Source organism: Cyanistes caeruleus, chromosome 18 (genome assembly GCF_971803275.1).
Source record: "Cyanistes caeruleus chromosome 18, bCyaCae1.hap1.1, whole genome shotgun sequence".
Taxonomy (NCBI): Eukaryota; Metazoa; Chordata; class Aves; order Passeriformes; family Paridae; genus Cyanistes; species Cyanistes caeruleus.
In genome coordinates, this window is record NC_141718.1 from 2,817,919 (window position 1) to 2,831,071 (window position 13,153).

The window sequence follows — 13,153 nt, forward strand, 5'->3', positions numbered from 1 at the left end:
TGGACCAGAGCTCCCTGCAGCCACCCCCCCTCACCCACAGAAACGAGCAGAGCCAGCGCCTGTTTTTGTACAATTGTTTATACAAATTCAACAAAGGTAAAACTGCATCAGGAAGGTCTACGAAAACAACACCGTACAACAATGGCACTTATGAATGCAGAATTTTACAATCAGGAAATAACCATGTTATAAACCTTAAATGAGAACTCAACTCACACTTCAAAGAAAGAGAGACTACGTTTGACCATTTATTCTACTGCTGGACTCACTGTATAAATTAATTTTATATTGAGTACAAGAGCTCATGCTACAGAGTGAAACCCTCCTATGTGCAAAAGCTGAAATTGGAATTTTTTTAAAATTTTGAGAAAAAGGTGATTTCTATACAGATAAAAGTGTTTTACTTCAACTATAATTTACACCTTATTTCCACAACATGCTTATGTCACTTCTGAAGTATACAAAGCAGGATATAAACTTCCATTAAAACATGCTTTAAGTTGAAAGTATGAACCTACTTTTCCTGACCTGGGCACGTTTGTAGATAGATACTGCCTACGAAGTATAGGTTAAGTTCTCGCCTACCATAAGTAAAGATAAAAATTGGCAATCAAAACCGAAACACTGGTAATGCATTCAAACATTGCATAAATAATTTTTAAACAATTTTTGTACAAAAATAGTTCTGCATAATGTAAGATGTAACAAAACAAAACGTGTTAAGAAGGCAGAAATGCAGTGCGTGGTCCACTTAAATGACACCAACTTTTTTTTTTTTCTTGTTTTAAGAAATGAAAAGCAGAAATCAAATTTACACTACCAAGCACATGCTGTGGTACTTTAAATAACAGTATTTCTTGGAGCTCAGTCCTCTTCCAGGGTGTGAACAATTATCATCGGTAACAGTCGCCTTATGAATTTGCATAAGAGCCAGTGCAGGACATCCCAGGTGGACTGAATTAGTGGCACAAGTTGAAATTCTTAACATGGGTAGTTTCACGTTGTTCTCTCCTCAACAAGAGTTGTAAAATCCAATCACGGCATTTTCTGATATTCCAAGTTCCCAATTGAAAATAAAATCCCTACGTGTTCTTAGTCCCTTCCCCCCCCTCACCCCAGTATTTACACGAGTCCTTTAACTAACTCAGTTTTTGCAGAAGTTTTTCTTCCACCTGCCCAAACTGGACACTTACGGACATCTCCGCTATGAACTGCTCACAGCCCTCCTTCGTCACTTGCTTGCAGTACCTCAGGTCGATCTGGCAGATGTTCCCACAACGTTTGAAGTAGGACAGGCACTGGTCAGTGACCTTATTGCAGTCTGGGGAGAGCAGAGGGCAGGAATTGAACACTGATGTTTTTCTCCAGCACAAGGAATCCCCACCAGCTCCAGCCCCATCCCCAGCAGAGGAATCCCTGCCAGCTCCATCGCCCATCCCCTTCCCCCAGCTGTTCTGCAACCCATGAGATCAAGCCAGGCAGCCCACATGTGCAGAGCAGCAGCGCTGGAAAATGCCCTGGGAGGATGAGCATGGATACAACACCTCTGGCAGCTGCAGAGCCATTTCCAGCGTGTCCAGCTGCTGCCAGGGACTGACACCAGGAGCAGGGCAGGGGCTGCAGAGGTCAAAGCCCCTCCCAGCTCTGAAGCCCTGGCCAATTCCCTCCCCCACATCCCGTACCTGATAAATTAATTTCTGTTAACGAATCCCGCGTGGTGGTTCCGACGGCGGTCAGCAGGTTAATAGACTGATCTGTCACGTGGTTACAGTAACTGAGATTGAGTTTGGAGAGCAGGGGCATGTGCCTGATGATCAGCCGCAGCGAAGCATCCGTGATATCCAGCCCGGCCAGGCGCAGCTCCACGATGTTCCGTAGCTTGCTCCGGTTGTCGATCTGGCCTGCAAAGCAGAGGCAGCAGGTCACGCCCACGAGCCCCACCCTGTGCTGCCAACATCTGCAGGCCTCTATGAAATGCACCGTGACACACAACACTGCTGCCCTGGGTCAACTTCAGATGCTTTTCCCTGTCTGGAGCTTTGGAGGGAAGATCAGCAGGAACACTCGTCTATTTTTGGAACAGGCATGTGGACAAAGCCACCTCCTGATTTCAAAACAAAAGGGATGAAAGTAACTGCAGGGGCCCAGCAGAATTACAAGTCGGGAATAAGCAGTAGGCTGTGCAGTGCATGCCAGAATTCTGATTTGCCCAGAATTTCACCTGAGCTGAAATCCGGGCAAATGTGGCATGACCCACAGAACTGCTCCTTCCCTGAACTGGAAGAAAGTGTTTCCATACTCTCTAAAGTACACCCGTTGCAGCCTGAAGAGAAGAAAGTCAGACAGAAAACCAGCACAGTGGCTCAGATGATGGTTCAGCAGGCAGAGAACATCCCTGTTATCCTGGGGCTCCAGCCGGGAATGTTGCCAGTCACTACCTCGAACTCCCCGAGGGGCAGCACGGCCCCAGCCCCACCGGGTTCGGCTGTGGGGGCTCCTGCCTGTTTGCTCTGAGGGGATCTAAGCACAGAACAGGCCCCGGGGTGGACGGGGCTCCTGGGCTGTCCCCACTGTTACCTGGCCGGTTGTCCGTGGGCGGGGACAGGAGGTCTCTCATTTGTGCGTCTTTCAGTCCTTCTGCCCACTGCACGTCCAGAGTTCGCAGCAAGGGACAACTGGAGCTACAAAGTGCCGACACTGCTATCCATGAGCACCCTGATAACAGCAGGTCCCGCAGACCTGCGGATACAGAACAGGTTGGAGCACTGGGACCTTCCCAAACACATCCCAGTGACCTCCACTGGCACCCCCAGGCTGCTCTGAGCACGATCCCCTCCTCCTGCCCAGCTCTCCATCTGTCCCACCACTTGCAACTTCACTCCTTTCCCCAGTCCTCTCAGCCCTTTCCACAGCAGCATTCATTACGTGCTGGGCAAGACCTGCCTCTAATTATTTAACAGAACATATCAAGTAGTCACAAAAAATCATTTTGGCTCATTTTAACTCCCTGATGCTTCATTTTTATCCATCTCCAGCCCTCCTAGTAGAGTCTGCTCCTCTTCTAGGCCACCCCAGTCCCTGGAGGCTTTCCCCAGAGATTGCAGTTTAGATACAGAGGTTTGTTATACAAACTGGTTCATGATTTGGTGATGAGAACACATCACTTACCTGGCAGTCTGTTGATAAGCCAACTCAGCTGCTTTTTAGATATATTTGTCCAGCTAAGATCAAGGGTTACAGGCTGTCTCCTAATAATGCCACTAAGCATAAGTGGAGTGATGGATTTACAATGGTTTAAATCTATTTTGGTCCATAATCTTTTGTCACAGCACCTACCCAAAAAAGAAAAAAAGCCAACAGCACTTAATTTGGCACTAACTTGGATTTTGGTAAGGCTTTAAAAAGTGTCATTAAACAATAGGAAAAACTATAGCATTTAACCGAAAATTTCAAAAATAAGGCCAAGTATTGCAAAGATAAACACAACCTGACACAATGTTACGTAAGTTTCAAGTTTCTCCATCAAATATATCCTGCAATAATGCATGGAATTAATTCCACAGAATTTCAAGTGTCAACAACTTTAGATCCCATTTTAAGTCATCCCAGCACTTACTAAAATCTATTTTATAGCCTGAAGACAAGTCACCATTCCTTCCTTATATTATTGATTTATTTATATGTGAAGTCTGATTTAAATAATACCCCATTTCCTGTGTTTTCCTTACTTAAAACCAGTGCATTTAGGAAAACAGATCCTCCCTCCCTGTGTTTGTGTTATTCCTATCCATGTGGGATTATGTGTCATTTTGCTCCTCATGCTTCAATAAGGGCAACAACGCCAAGTCCTGATGAGTGTGCAGGAGTCTGCATTTCCTTTTTTTTTTTTTTAATTAGCAAATACTGTATTTAAGTAGAAAATGCATTTAGCAGGTTTCAGTGACACCAAGCAGCCCACGAAGGAGACACTCCACACACATCACCTCACACTGAATTATCAGCCTCTCTATTTTGTGCATGTTTTGTTAGCAGGCTGTACTGGAAAGGAGCCTGTTCCTTGTCTGTCTGTCCTTGTGCACAACAGGAACCCGGGACAGGAGTCACCAGAGCCACAAGGCTCCACTGAGGGGTCACTGAAACCTGTAAATCTGCACTAAAGCTTCTGCTGCTGCTGTGCAGCCACAGCTGTGTCAGGGCCACACGAGCACAGGGGACACACTGTGAGCAAACACCAGCAACAAAGGATTCCTCCAGAACGTGCTCTGCTGGCCCAGGGAACAGGGAACAGCCTGGCTCTCCACATACCCTCCACAGGGAGACAATCAGCACAGCCCTTGTGAGGAGCACACGGTGGGATCCTCACTATCTCAGTAGGTATTTAATAGCTGAACTGCACAAATGCTGGCAGTCAGGAAGTCCTGGGGCAGAATGACACCAAGACTGAGCCAGGCTGGCTGTTCCAGCAGCAGGAACACCGCGGTGTCCGACTCCAGCACAGGCTGCTCCGGAGCCCGGCAGGCTGACGCCGAGGCTGACACACACAGCTCCATCAGAAATGCTGGGAACTGCTGTTTCTGAGAAAGCAACGTGAGACCTGCCACTTCTGCCACTCACCCTTTCTGCCTGGGCTCACCAGAGCTCCAGGGACAGCCCACACCCCTCTCCCAGGAGACACCGGTGCCTCGGTCCCTGCCATGCCCATCCCGCCACACCTCCTGTCCCGCCCTCCTTACCATCTGTTCCAGGTCTTGCAAACTCTCATACAGATGCACAAGTCTCTATGACTGAGGTAGCTAAAGACAGCCATCCAGACTTCCCTCTGCATCACGTGGGCTGCCCCGTCATCCAGGGGGAGCGAGTCCGGAGGGGGGCTGATGGGAGGTGGCCGGATAACGTGCCGCTCCATCTGGATGCACTTGGGGGGCGACAGCGAGGGCGGGGGCCGGGCTATTCCCCGGGGGGTGCTGCGCAGGCTGGGCATGAGCTGGTGGTGCCTCAGCTCCCGGGGAGTCCCGTTCAACCCTTTGCTGAACCTATGGAGTCTCTCGCTGTTGTTCAACGCACGCTTGGGTTCCTCGTTCTCGCTCTCCGGTTCAGATTTGATGGGTTGGTGGTTCTCATTGGCAAGGCTGTTCTCGGTTTTTTGGATCTCCTGGTTAAGCTCTTTGCTGAGCTCCTTGCTCAGTTCCTTATTGGGAAGCCGCCTTTTCCTCCTCATCTTGAACTTCTTCTTGTCCCTGGGCTCGGCGCCCTCTGTGCTGGGCCCAGCTGTGGGCGAGCTGGAGCGAGACTGGTCGCTATCCTTGGACCTGGGGGGTGCTTCTGGCAGCTCATCCTCGGGCTCCTGCTTGAGGCGCCGCAGGGGTTTGATCATGGCAGTTCGGTCATCCGGGGCCTTCCACGATCGCCGCTGGAAGGAAGAGACAAGGGCTGAGTGTGGGAGCGAGGCCGTGCGGCGCTTCCAGCGGCGCTTGCCATGCGGATGCTCCGCACAGGAGCCCAGCCCGGGCCCCCTGCCAGCACCGGGCCCCACCCATCCCAGCACCATCCCAGCACCGGGCGCAGCCACCGGCCAAAGGTATCGAGTTCAAGAGCCAGCAGGGATGAGGAGTCCAGCTATTGGCTCACTGCACTCCAGGAGTGATAAATGTACTGGTTCACTGTGCAGATATTCCTGCACGTTCCAGGGCCATGCCCATCTCCGAGTGGATCATTTACACACAGAAGATCAGCAGCACACCATGGACAGCTTTGTCCCCAGCGGGCCACAGCAATCCAGGCTCCCACTGGGCACCCACATCAAACACTGCCCAAGTGTCCTCACACCGTGGCCAGAAGGGCCATTCCCAAAACCCCTGGACTCACAGCTGCCATCCCGGCTGCTGGACACCCACAGCCTCCTTTAGACACTTTAGGTGCTCCTTTACACCAACCAAACCCTGGCCATCCCCTCCAAAGCCTGCACAACAGGGAATGTGACACCCCCGGACTGCTGAGCCGTCACAGGGCCCAGCACTGGTCCTGCCCCAGTCCCTGCTCTGCACTCGCTCCCCCTCACCCACCCCACTCCCATTCACCAGGCTGTGTGAGACAAACCAAGGCCCAGGAAAGCTTTGAGCCTAATCTGATCACCACAAGCAAGAAAGAAGCCACCAGCTGTTACAATGAGACAGCTCTAATAAGGAGATCTGGACTGGCAAGGAGTAGGAACTGCTGTGAGCACACTTGTTGTGTCAGAGGGCCCGTGCTTTTGCTTTCCCAATAAACTAATTGGATCAAGGCAGTGGCTGTGTTCCCAAATTTCAGCCCGTGGCACACGGTGGAGAAAGCTGATCACCCTGCCTTTAAATTACCATATTATAAAGAGAGAAATCACAGTAAGTTAATGACAGGTTCGAATAAAACCATTACTACACCAGCCCAGTGCAGCTCCCCTCACACAGGGCAGTGAGGGCTATTCCACTTCCAGGCACTGGAATTCTGTGATCATGCCAGGCTGTCAGAGGGCAGCAGTGTGCCAGGACATCCCTGGGGGGAGCAGGGACTCTGGGATGTGCTGTGGCACAACCTGCTGAGGGGCTGTGTGGCAGGGGCAATGTTCAGGGAGGGCCAAGCAGCAGTATCAGAACAGATTTTTGTTCCTTGGGTAATCAAAACACAACTGGCTGCTGCATTTTAATACAGGACACCAGAAGAGAAAATAGAAACCCAGACAGTGCAGCTGAACTATCCCAGAGTTAAAGGTTTCCGTAAGAGAATATGTAATTTCAAGATGTAAATGGGATAAAGTTTGTTTTCTTCTCCATATTTTAGCTGTTGGAAGAAAGTAAAAAACCCAAACACATTAGCTGTGTTGTGTGGTAATGTGGTGACCCACAGTGCCTTCCTCCCTGGGGGGAGTCCAAAGGGATGGGAAAAGGAAAGCAACGCCAGCAAGCAGCCATGCATGAACTGCTACTGTGAATTTTGCTCTCTTTCCACCAAAGCAGCTCAAATCCCTACTTTTGCCATCCTGCAGCATTCCCACATTCCAGCCTTGCAGGACTGACTGACTCCCACCCCTGGGAGCTTCACAGGCAACACCAGTCCAGCCACTGATTCTCATTTTACAGCCATCAGCCACTTTAGTCATGAGACATAGTAAATTGGAGTCTCATTTCTGCCTCTGCAAATCAGCATTTCTGCAGATCCCAAGTACCACATTTTGGAATCCACATGAAAATTTGGAGTGTTCCTGCCTGGCCTGAGAGTCCTGACTGTCATGTTCAGGGCCAAGTTGTCTACAGAACTGCTGGGAGCAGCTGCTGCTCTCTGCAGGCACCCCAAGGTGTCCTTTCCAGAGGCTTCCCAGGGTGGCACAGCCCCAAATCAGCCCCAAAACAGCTGCCAGGCGCCACCACGTGGAGACACATGAAAAGGCTTCATGAAAAATTGATTTTCACCTTGTTCCTACTCTGAGCACCTTGTAAAGACTTTGCAGTTAAAGTGGGTTTCCCAGTATCTTGAATAAAATAGCAGCCATAACCCAGTGTTTTCAGCCTCTGAACATCAACCTGAGTCCGTGTTCAAGCCACTGTCCTGTCAGACCAGCAGCTTTTACCAGAACGGTCACACATCACAGTTCCTTGGGAACCCATCTGGGCTTTGGGGATGAGCTCTGAGCCAGGAGAGCTCAGACAGCACCCCCAGGCAGCCCAGGCTCTGTGCAGACCTGTGAGCAGGGGTTGTGCCTTACCCGCTTTCTCATCGTGGGTTCCTGGGATTTCTCGAATTTCCGTTTTCTCCACAGATGCACCTCGTCAGATTTTCTCCTCAGGATTGAGTCAACCGGAGCCTTTTTGGAATGTTCTTCCGATTTCCGCCTGGGAGTCTCCTCGCAGTCCCCTTTCCTTTTGGCAGCATCTGGCACTTCCTTGTTGTCTCTGTTAATTTTCTGCTCCTTCAGCAACGAGCCCGGGAGATTTGATGCGTATTTAAATCCTGGTCCGCGCTTTTGCTTGTACGCCAGAGAGACACAAAACACAAACCAACTTTATACCTTATGCATCTCCCAGCTCTTTATGTTGCCACCAGCACTCCCACGCTGGTGGGTTGGTCACTTTTTAACTCACAAAATGATTAGAAAGGAGTTAAAAAGTTTTAATTTTCCTGAGATTATTTTTCTAACTATACACTTGCAAGTGTCTGTCTCTGTCTGTAAAGAAATAATGTTTCACTAATTCCAACAGACACTCCAGGTTTTGCATAATTGCTTGTGAATTTTTAATTTCAGGAATTTTCATTGTCAAAATTAATGTGCAGCAGTGCACAGAACTAACCTAAATATTCCCCAGGTGCAGGGTGAAGTGTTGGTACAAGTATACAAAAATTATTGAAGAACAGAAAGCTGTGAGCTTGTCTCCAACTCACAGAATCACCACGGAGTGAGCCATATAACCCTGGAATGGTTTGGGTTTGCAGTGACCCTAAAGATCACCACATTCCAACCCTCCACCATGGGTAATTAACAACAAAACCTAAATGAAGCACAAAACCAAAGCTGGTATTGGGCTAAAATCTATGTACAAACCAGAGGGAATGCTTAAGATTTTGTATCTCATTCCAGCACCACTTATTCCCATTAAACTCACTTTTCCAGTTTTCCCTGCGTGGTTGCACTTTGGACACTCCCAGCAGTTCGGCAGCTCATCGTTAACCACACCATCCGATTCCTTCACCTGTGGGAGAGACACAACTCACAACTGTGCTGCACAAGCCTGCAGGAAGGTGAAGACCACTCCAAGGCAGGTTGTACAGCTCCTTGTTTTCTGGGCTGGACTGCAGCGCTCCCAGGGGAGCAGAGGCACCGTCCTGCCGGTGCTGAGCAGGCCCTGAGTGCGGCACAGCCACCCCTCGATGATGCTGGAGGAAGGGATGTGACCAAGCACATCTGACAAAGGGCTCAGATCTGGGCTTTCCATAAGGTCAGTGTCAATCCCAATTCATACACTCTGCTCTTAGAACAACAGAGAGCACCCCGAGAGCCCAAGCAACCCCCCAAACCCAGGGCTGCACTGCCCCATCTCCAAACGCCCTCCCACACCTCAGGTTTGCAAAGCCCAGGCCTGTGTCCCCCCAGAGAGGCACAGCCTGATCCCCCCACAGGCAGAGCTCTCCCTTCCATGTTCTCACATCCATTAATCCCACGGGCATTTTTAGCAGCACAGCACCCTGCACTGTAATCAAGTGTTCCTTAAAATACTTTTCTTTCAGGATCAGAACTCGCAGTCCCAGGCTGCAGCCCTTCAGCCCATGTGCCACTGGGGATGGTGGATGCCAAGGCACGTTTGTTCACAGCACTGGACACACAGAGCCACTTCCAGGGCCTCTCATACCCCCAGATCCTCAGTCAGGGTAAGGGAGAGAAAGGCTGACAACTTCACTACCTCCAACACTGACATTCTGCTTTCTGAAAGAAGCTTATGCTCAGTGTTGTTATGCTCCAGCAAAGACACAATCCTGCCCTACACAGCTGGAATGCTCCTCATTTCTGGATTTTCACACAGGAGCCTGGAGTGCTTTCCAAACAAGGAACAGGCATTTCAGAAAAGACATTTCTGTGAATGAACAGCAGAGCTAAGATACACCCTCCACACAAACACACTCACTGATGGCACATTACCACTTAAGGGTTTCATTACATATTCAGAAATAAAAAACTTGAGAGAGAAAAAAAAGAAAAATATTGATTTATTACTATTGGAGACAACAAAAACATGCGGCTGTCCAGACTAACAGCTGGGCACTGGCAGCAGCAGTGTGGCTGCAGGAGACAGGAACAAGCACAGGCAGGGATCTACAGATTTTTCATGTTTCTGAAACATTTCCTCCTCTCCTCCCAGGGCAGGGAAAAGACACTGGCTGTGCAGGAGCAAGCCCTTGGATTTAGGAACTGCTTCCTCAAGTCCCTGAGCCAGACAGCAGCCATTCTAGTTTCACCATCCAGTGAGAGTGATGACATGTCAGTCTCTCAGCAAGACTTCTGGAGTTAATAAATGAGTAAATGAAGTGGGCAGAATTTAAATACTGGTTTTATCACAACTGTGTGCCTTTGAACCTTCTTTCCCATGGTAGGTGTAAGATACTCCAGAAGTTGTTGTATACATCTCTGCCTCAGGGGAACAATTCCTGGCCCAAGCCCAAGTTGGGAACAAGTTATTTCCCGCACTGAATATAGAACAAGTGCTGCTGAAGGGAAAGCATTACCGCTCTGTCCCTTCTGTGAAGTTTAAGGAACTGAACAGATGTGAGGGAACTGTAAGCAAACTAATTAGACACACACAAACCTGCCACTGAATCTGTCCCAAAGCCTTTCAAGGCTGGGTGGGAGCCAGTTCTGAGTGTTTGCTGCAAACAGCAGGTGGGTGTCTGAGGCACAGCGTGAGGCGTCACAGAAACCTACCTGCAGCACCAGGTCAGCAATTCAGACCTGAACACGAGACCTCGTGCTTGGTAGGGATGTGGAGACCCCAGGATGCTGATCTGGCATCCCTGAGGGAGAGCCACAAATTCTGGCAGTGCCCAGACTGAAGCAGGCAGTGAGAAACACCTGTGCTGGAAAAGGCCTTTGCATCCCTGCTGCTCTGACAAGGCACCTGAATATTCACCTCCATCGTTATCACTACGTTCAGCTGAGATGGAAAAGAACAGGCTCCTGGTGGAGAAAGGAACCCTTTCTCCCAAAGGAAACATCAAACATACTAGCCAGCAATAGCAGCAATTTGAGACGAAGCAAGAAAAATTCACCACTCTTGGTTCAACTCAAACACTGTGTAACAATGAAAAGCAGTGTTCATCCCAAAATCTCATGAGCTCCCTCTGGAAGCAGCGCTGTGCTTGCGAAACTCTCACCAAGATCATTTTCATAAGAAACCCGTTCAGCAAAACAAGCATTTGTGTTGGTGTGGTATTTTCAAGGAAAGAAGGATGTCAGGAAGTTCCTGTGACACTTCTGAGCACATGGAACATCCTGGCTGTCCCCAGCACAGCTCCAACACCAGCACTTGCAGGTGCTCAGGTACCAGGGCCCCCACAGAAGCGTCTCAAGGTTCAGTGAGCTCAGTCACCCAAGCCACCTTTAATTTAACTCCTCAGAGAGGTCCTCTGGCACTGCTGCTCCATGGAGAAAACCCTCAGAACACGTACAGCCTAATCAGGGAGCTGGAACAGGATGGACTTCAAACCACAACCAACCTAACCTGGAGCCTAAATCACCCCTGCATGCACTGAACTGCTCCACAGGCTCTGGGAAATGCATCTTGGAGGGAATTCACTCCACATGGGAATAAGCCAGGAAAGGACATCTGCCCTTCACTGATCCAGTTTATTCCAGTCTCCCCCAATAGCACATTTGCCAGACATTTAGCTGGAGACAGCAGCAATTCACATGGTGCTATTTCCCAAGTGGGACAGGAAGGGACTTTGCCTCGTGGGCAGCGGAAGCAGCTGCCCTGGGGCTGGGGCTGCACCAAAGGATATTTATGGGCTCCATCCTCAGGGCTCAAACAACATGTAAACATGGCAAGAGATTTCTGTCTTGCAGGAAATCATGGAACCTGGGAATAAAAAGCAAGGAAGGATCCAAGGAAGAGGCTCCATTTTCCTTTTGTTGTTCCCCTGAGCAGTCTCATCTCACCTTCCAAAATGATTCTGAAATTCTACCAATGCTCTTTCACCTCAGGAAATAAACAGCACCAGTTCCCAGTTACCCACCATCTCGGCTCAGCAGAAGCACTGAGAAATCAAAATACAAGACACACAAGGCACACAGTAAATCTCCCAGTGCTTAATTGTCAGGAACACCCAAAGCAACGCGGCTCCTAGTTACCAAAAGAACACTCAGAACACCACGCATGTGCAAGAGAACAAACAGCACTTGCCTGACTTCACAGATCTGACCCACATCCTGTACTAGTCCCAAACGTAGTATGGGGAGAGGAGATCATACCTGAGCTGCCACTGGACAATAACTGTCCTGTGAACTCAGCCCTGAGGTGCCACTGACACTGGAAAGGCAGAGATGAGGGTACACAGGGCACTTCTAGCAAGGGCTGGAACAGCAAAGCAGCCAAAATTAAAGTAACTCTGAAAATGAGCAGCTCCTTCCTCTGCTTCATCAGCCCCCAAAGTTTTGTTTTAAGCAGAGCCAAACAAGCAAAGCTCCTTTTCAGAGCCCATCTGTGGCAGGAACTGAGCACCAGCTCCATGAATCAGGGAGAAGGCACAGCTCTGGTGTGCCAGCTCCCCACGTTCTGCTCTAATAAATGACAGCAGAGCTTGGTGCAGCACCACATACAGCTCAGGAGAAATGAAAGGCCAGGAGAGCTTCACCCCAGGCCTGCATAAGGAACACACACACCCACCTCTCCTCCCAGACATCCCAGAAGAGCCCAAACGCTGCTTTCTGGGGCACGGTGTGTCAGAACACATTTGCTTTGGCAAATCACTTTAACCATAAACAAAGCAGCAACAGGAAATGGCTGATCAGCTGAAAGAAACCAGCTCTGGAGAAAGGCAACTTCTAAATGCTAATGCACTAAGATATGCCCAAAATGACACTTTTGTTACCAGCAAAGAATACAGCTGCTCACAGGACTCAAGTCAGCCAAGGGTGAGCACTCCTGCAGCCTGACACTCGCTCAGGCTGTTGTTCTCCAGAACTGCACTCCTGCTCCAACATTTGCTCCTAACATCTTTAGAGCCAGCTGCCACCCTAAGGCACATCTGTGCCTGGACCTACATGAGCAGCCAATTGCTCATCTGTACTTGGTGGGACTCAGGGAGAAGTTACTGACATGGACCCGGGAATATCTCACCCTGAAGTACAGGCAGATTGCTCTGCCTTCCCCTTCCCAACTGAAACACCTCACTTCCTTCAACAGGGGGCAAGAAGAAAGAAACAAACCCACAAGATCTTCATGTGCACAGGCACCCAGGGGATGTCCCAAGCCAGGGTCCCTGCTCCCAGGGAATGCTGTTACCTCAAGGACCTGCCTGCTGGTCAGGGCTGTGCCACACATCTCACCCTGCTCCTCACAACAGCTCTCTACTCACTTACTCCTCTGTCCAAAGATGAAAACCTAAAAGCTTCCCAATTTCTGTGCACCACTTTTAC

The 13,153-nt window shown here is 49.6% G+C and overlaps 1 protein-coding gene across 7 annotated transcripts in view; it reads right to left on the bottom strand.

Moving 5' to 3' along the window:
- Positions 1-13,153, bottom strand: part of KDM2B (lysine demethylase 2B) — a 106,962-nt gene that overhangs the window by 343 nt on the left and 93,466 nt on the right. For 4 of the 7 annotated variants that reach the window (XM_086855359.1, XM_086855360.1, XM_086855358.1 and 1 more), the window contains exons 10-16: positions 8,631-8,717; positions 7,736-7,996; positions 4,734-5,410; positions 3,169-3,332; positions 2,578-2,739; positions 1,683-1,901; positions 1,194-1,321 (exon numbers count right to left, since the gene is read on the bottom strand). In XM_086855359.1, the coding sequence (XP_086711485.1) occupies positions 1,194-1,321; positions 1,683-1,901; positions 2,578-2,739; positions 3,169-3,332; positions 4,734-5,410; positions 7,736-7,996; positions 8,631-8,717 (1,698 nt within the window). Of the gene's footprint in view, positions 1-60; positions 1,322-1,682; positions 1,902-2,221; positions 2,324-2,577; positions 2,740-3,168; positions 3,333-4,733; positions 5,411-7,735; positions 8,005-8,629; positions 8,718-13,153 lie in introns of those variants that run through there. The other 3 variants (XM_086855355.1, XM_086855356.1, XM_086855361.1) reach the window with 2 other exon arrangements.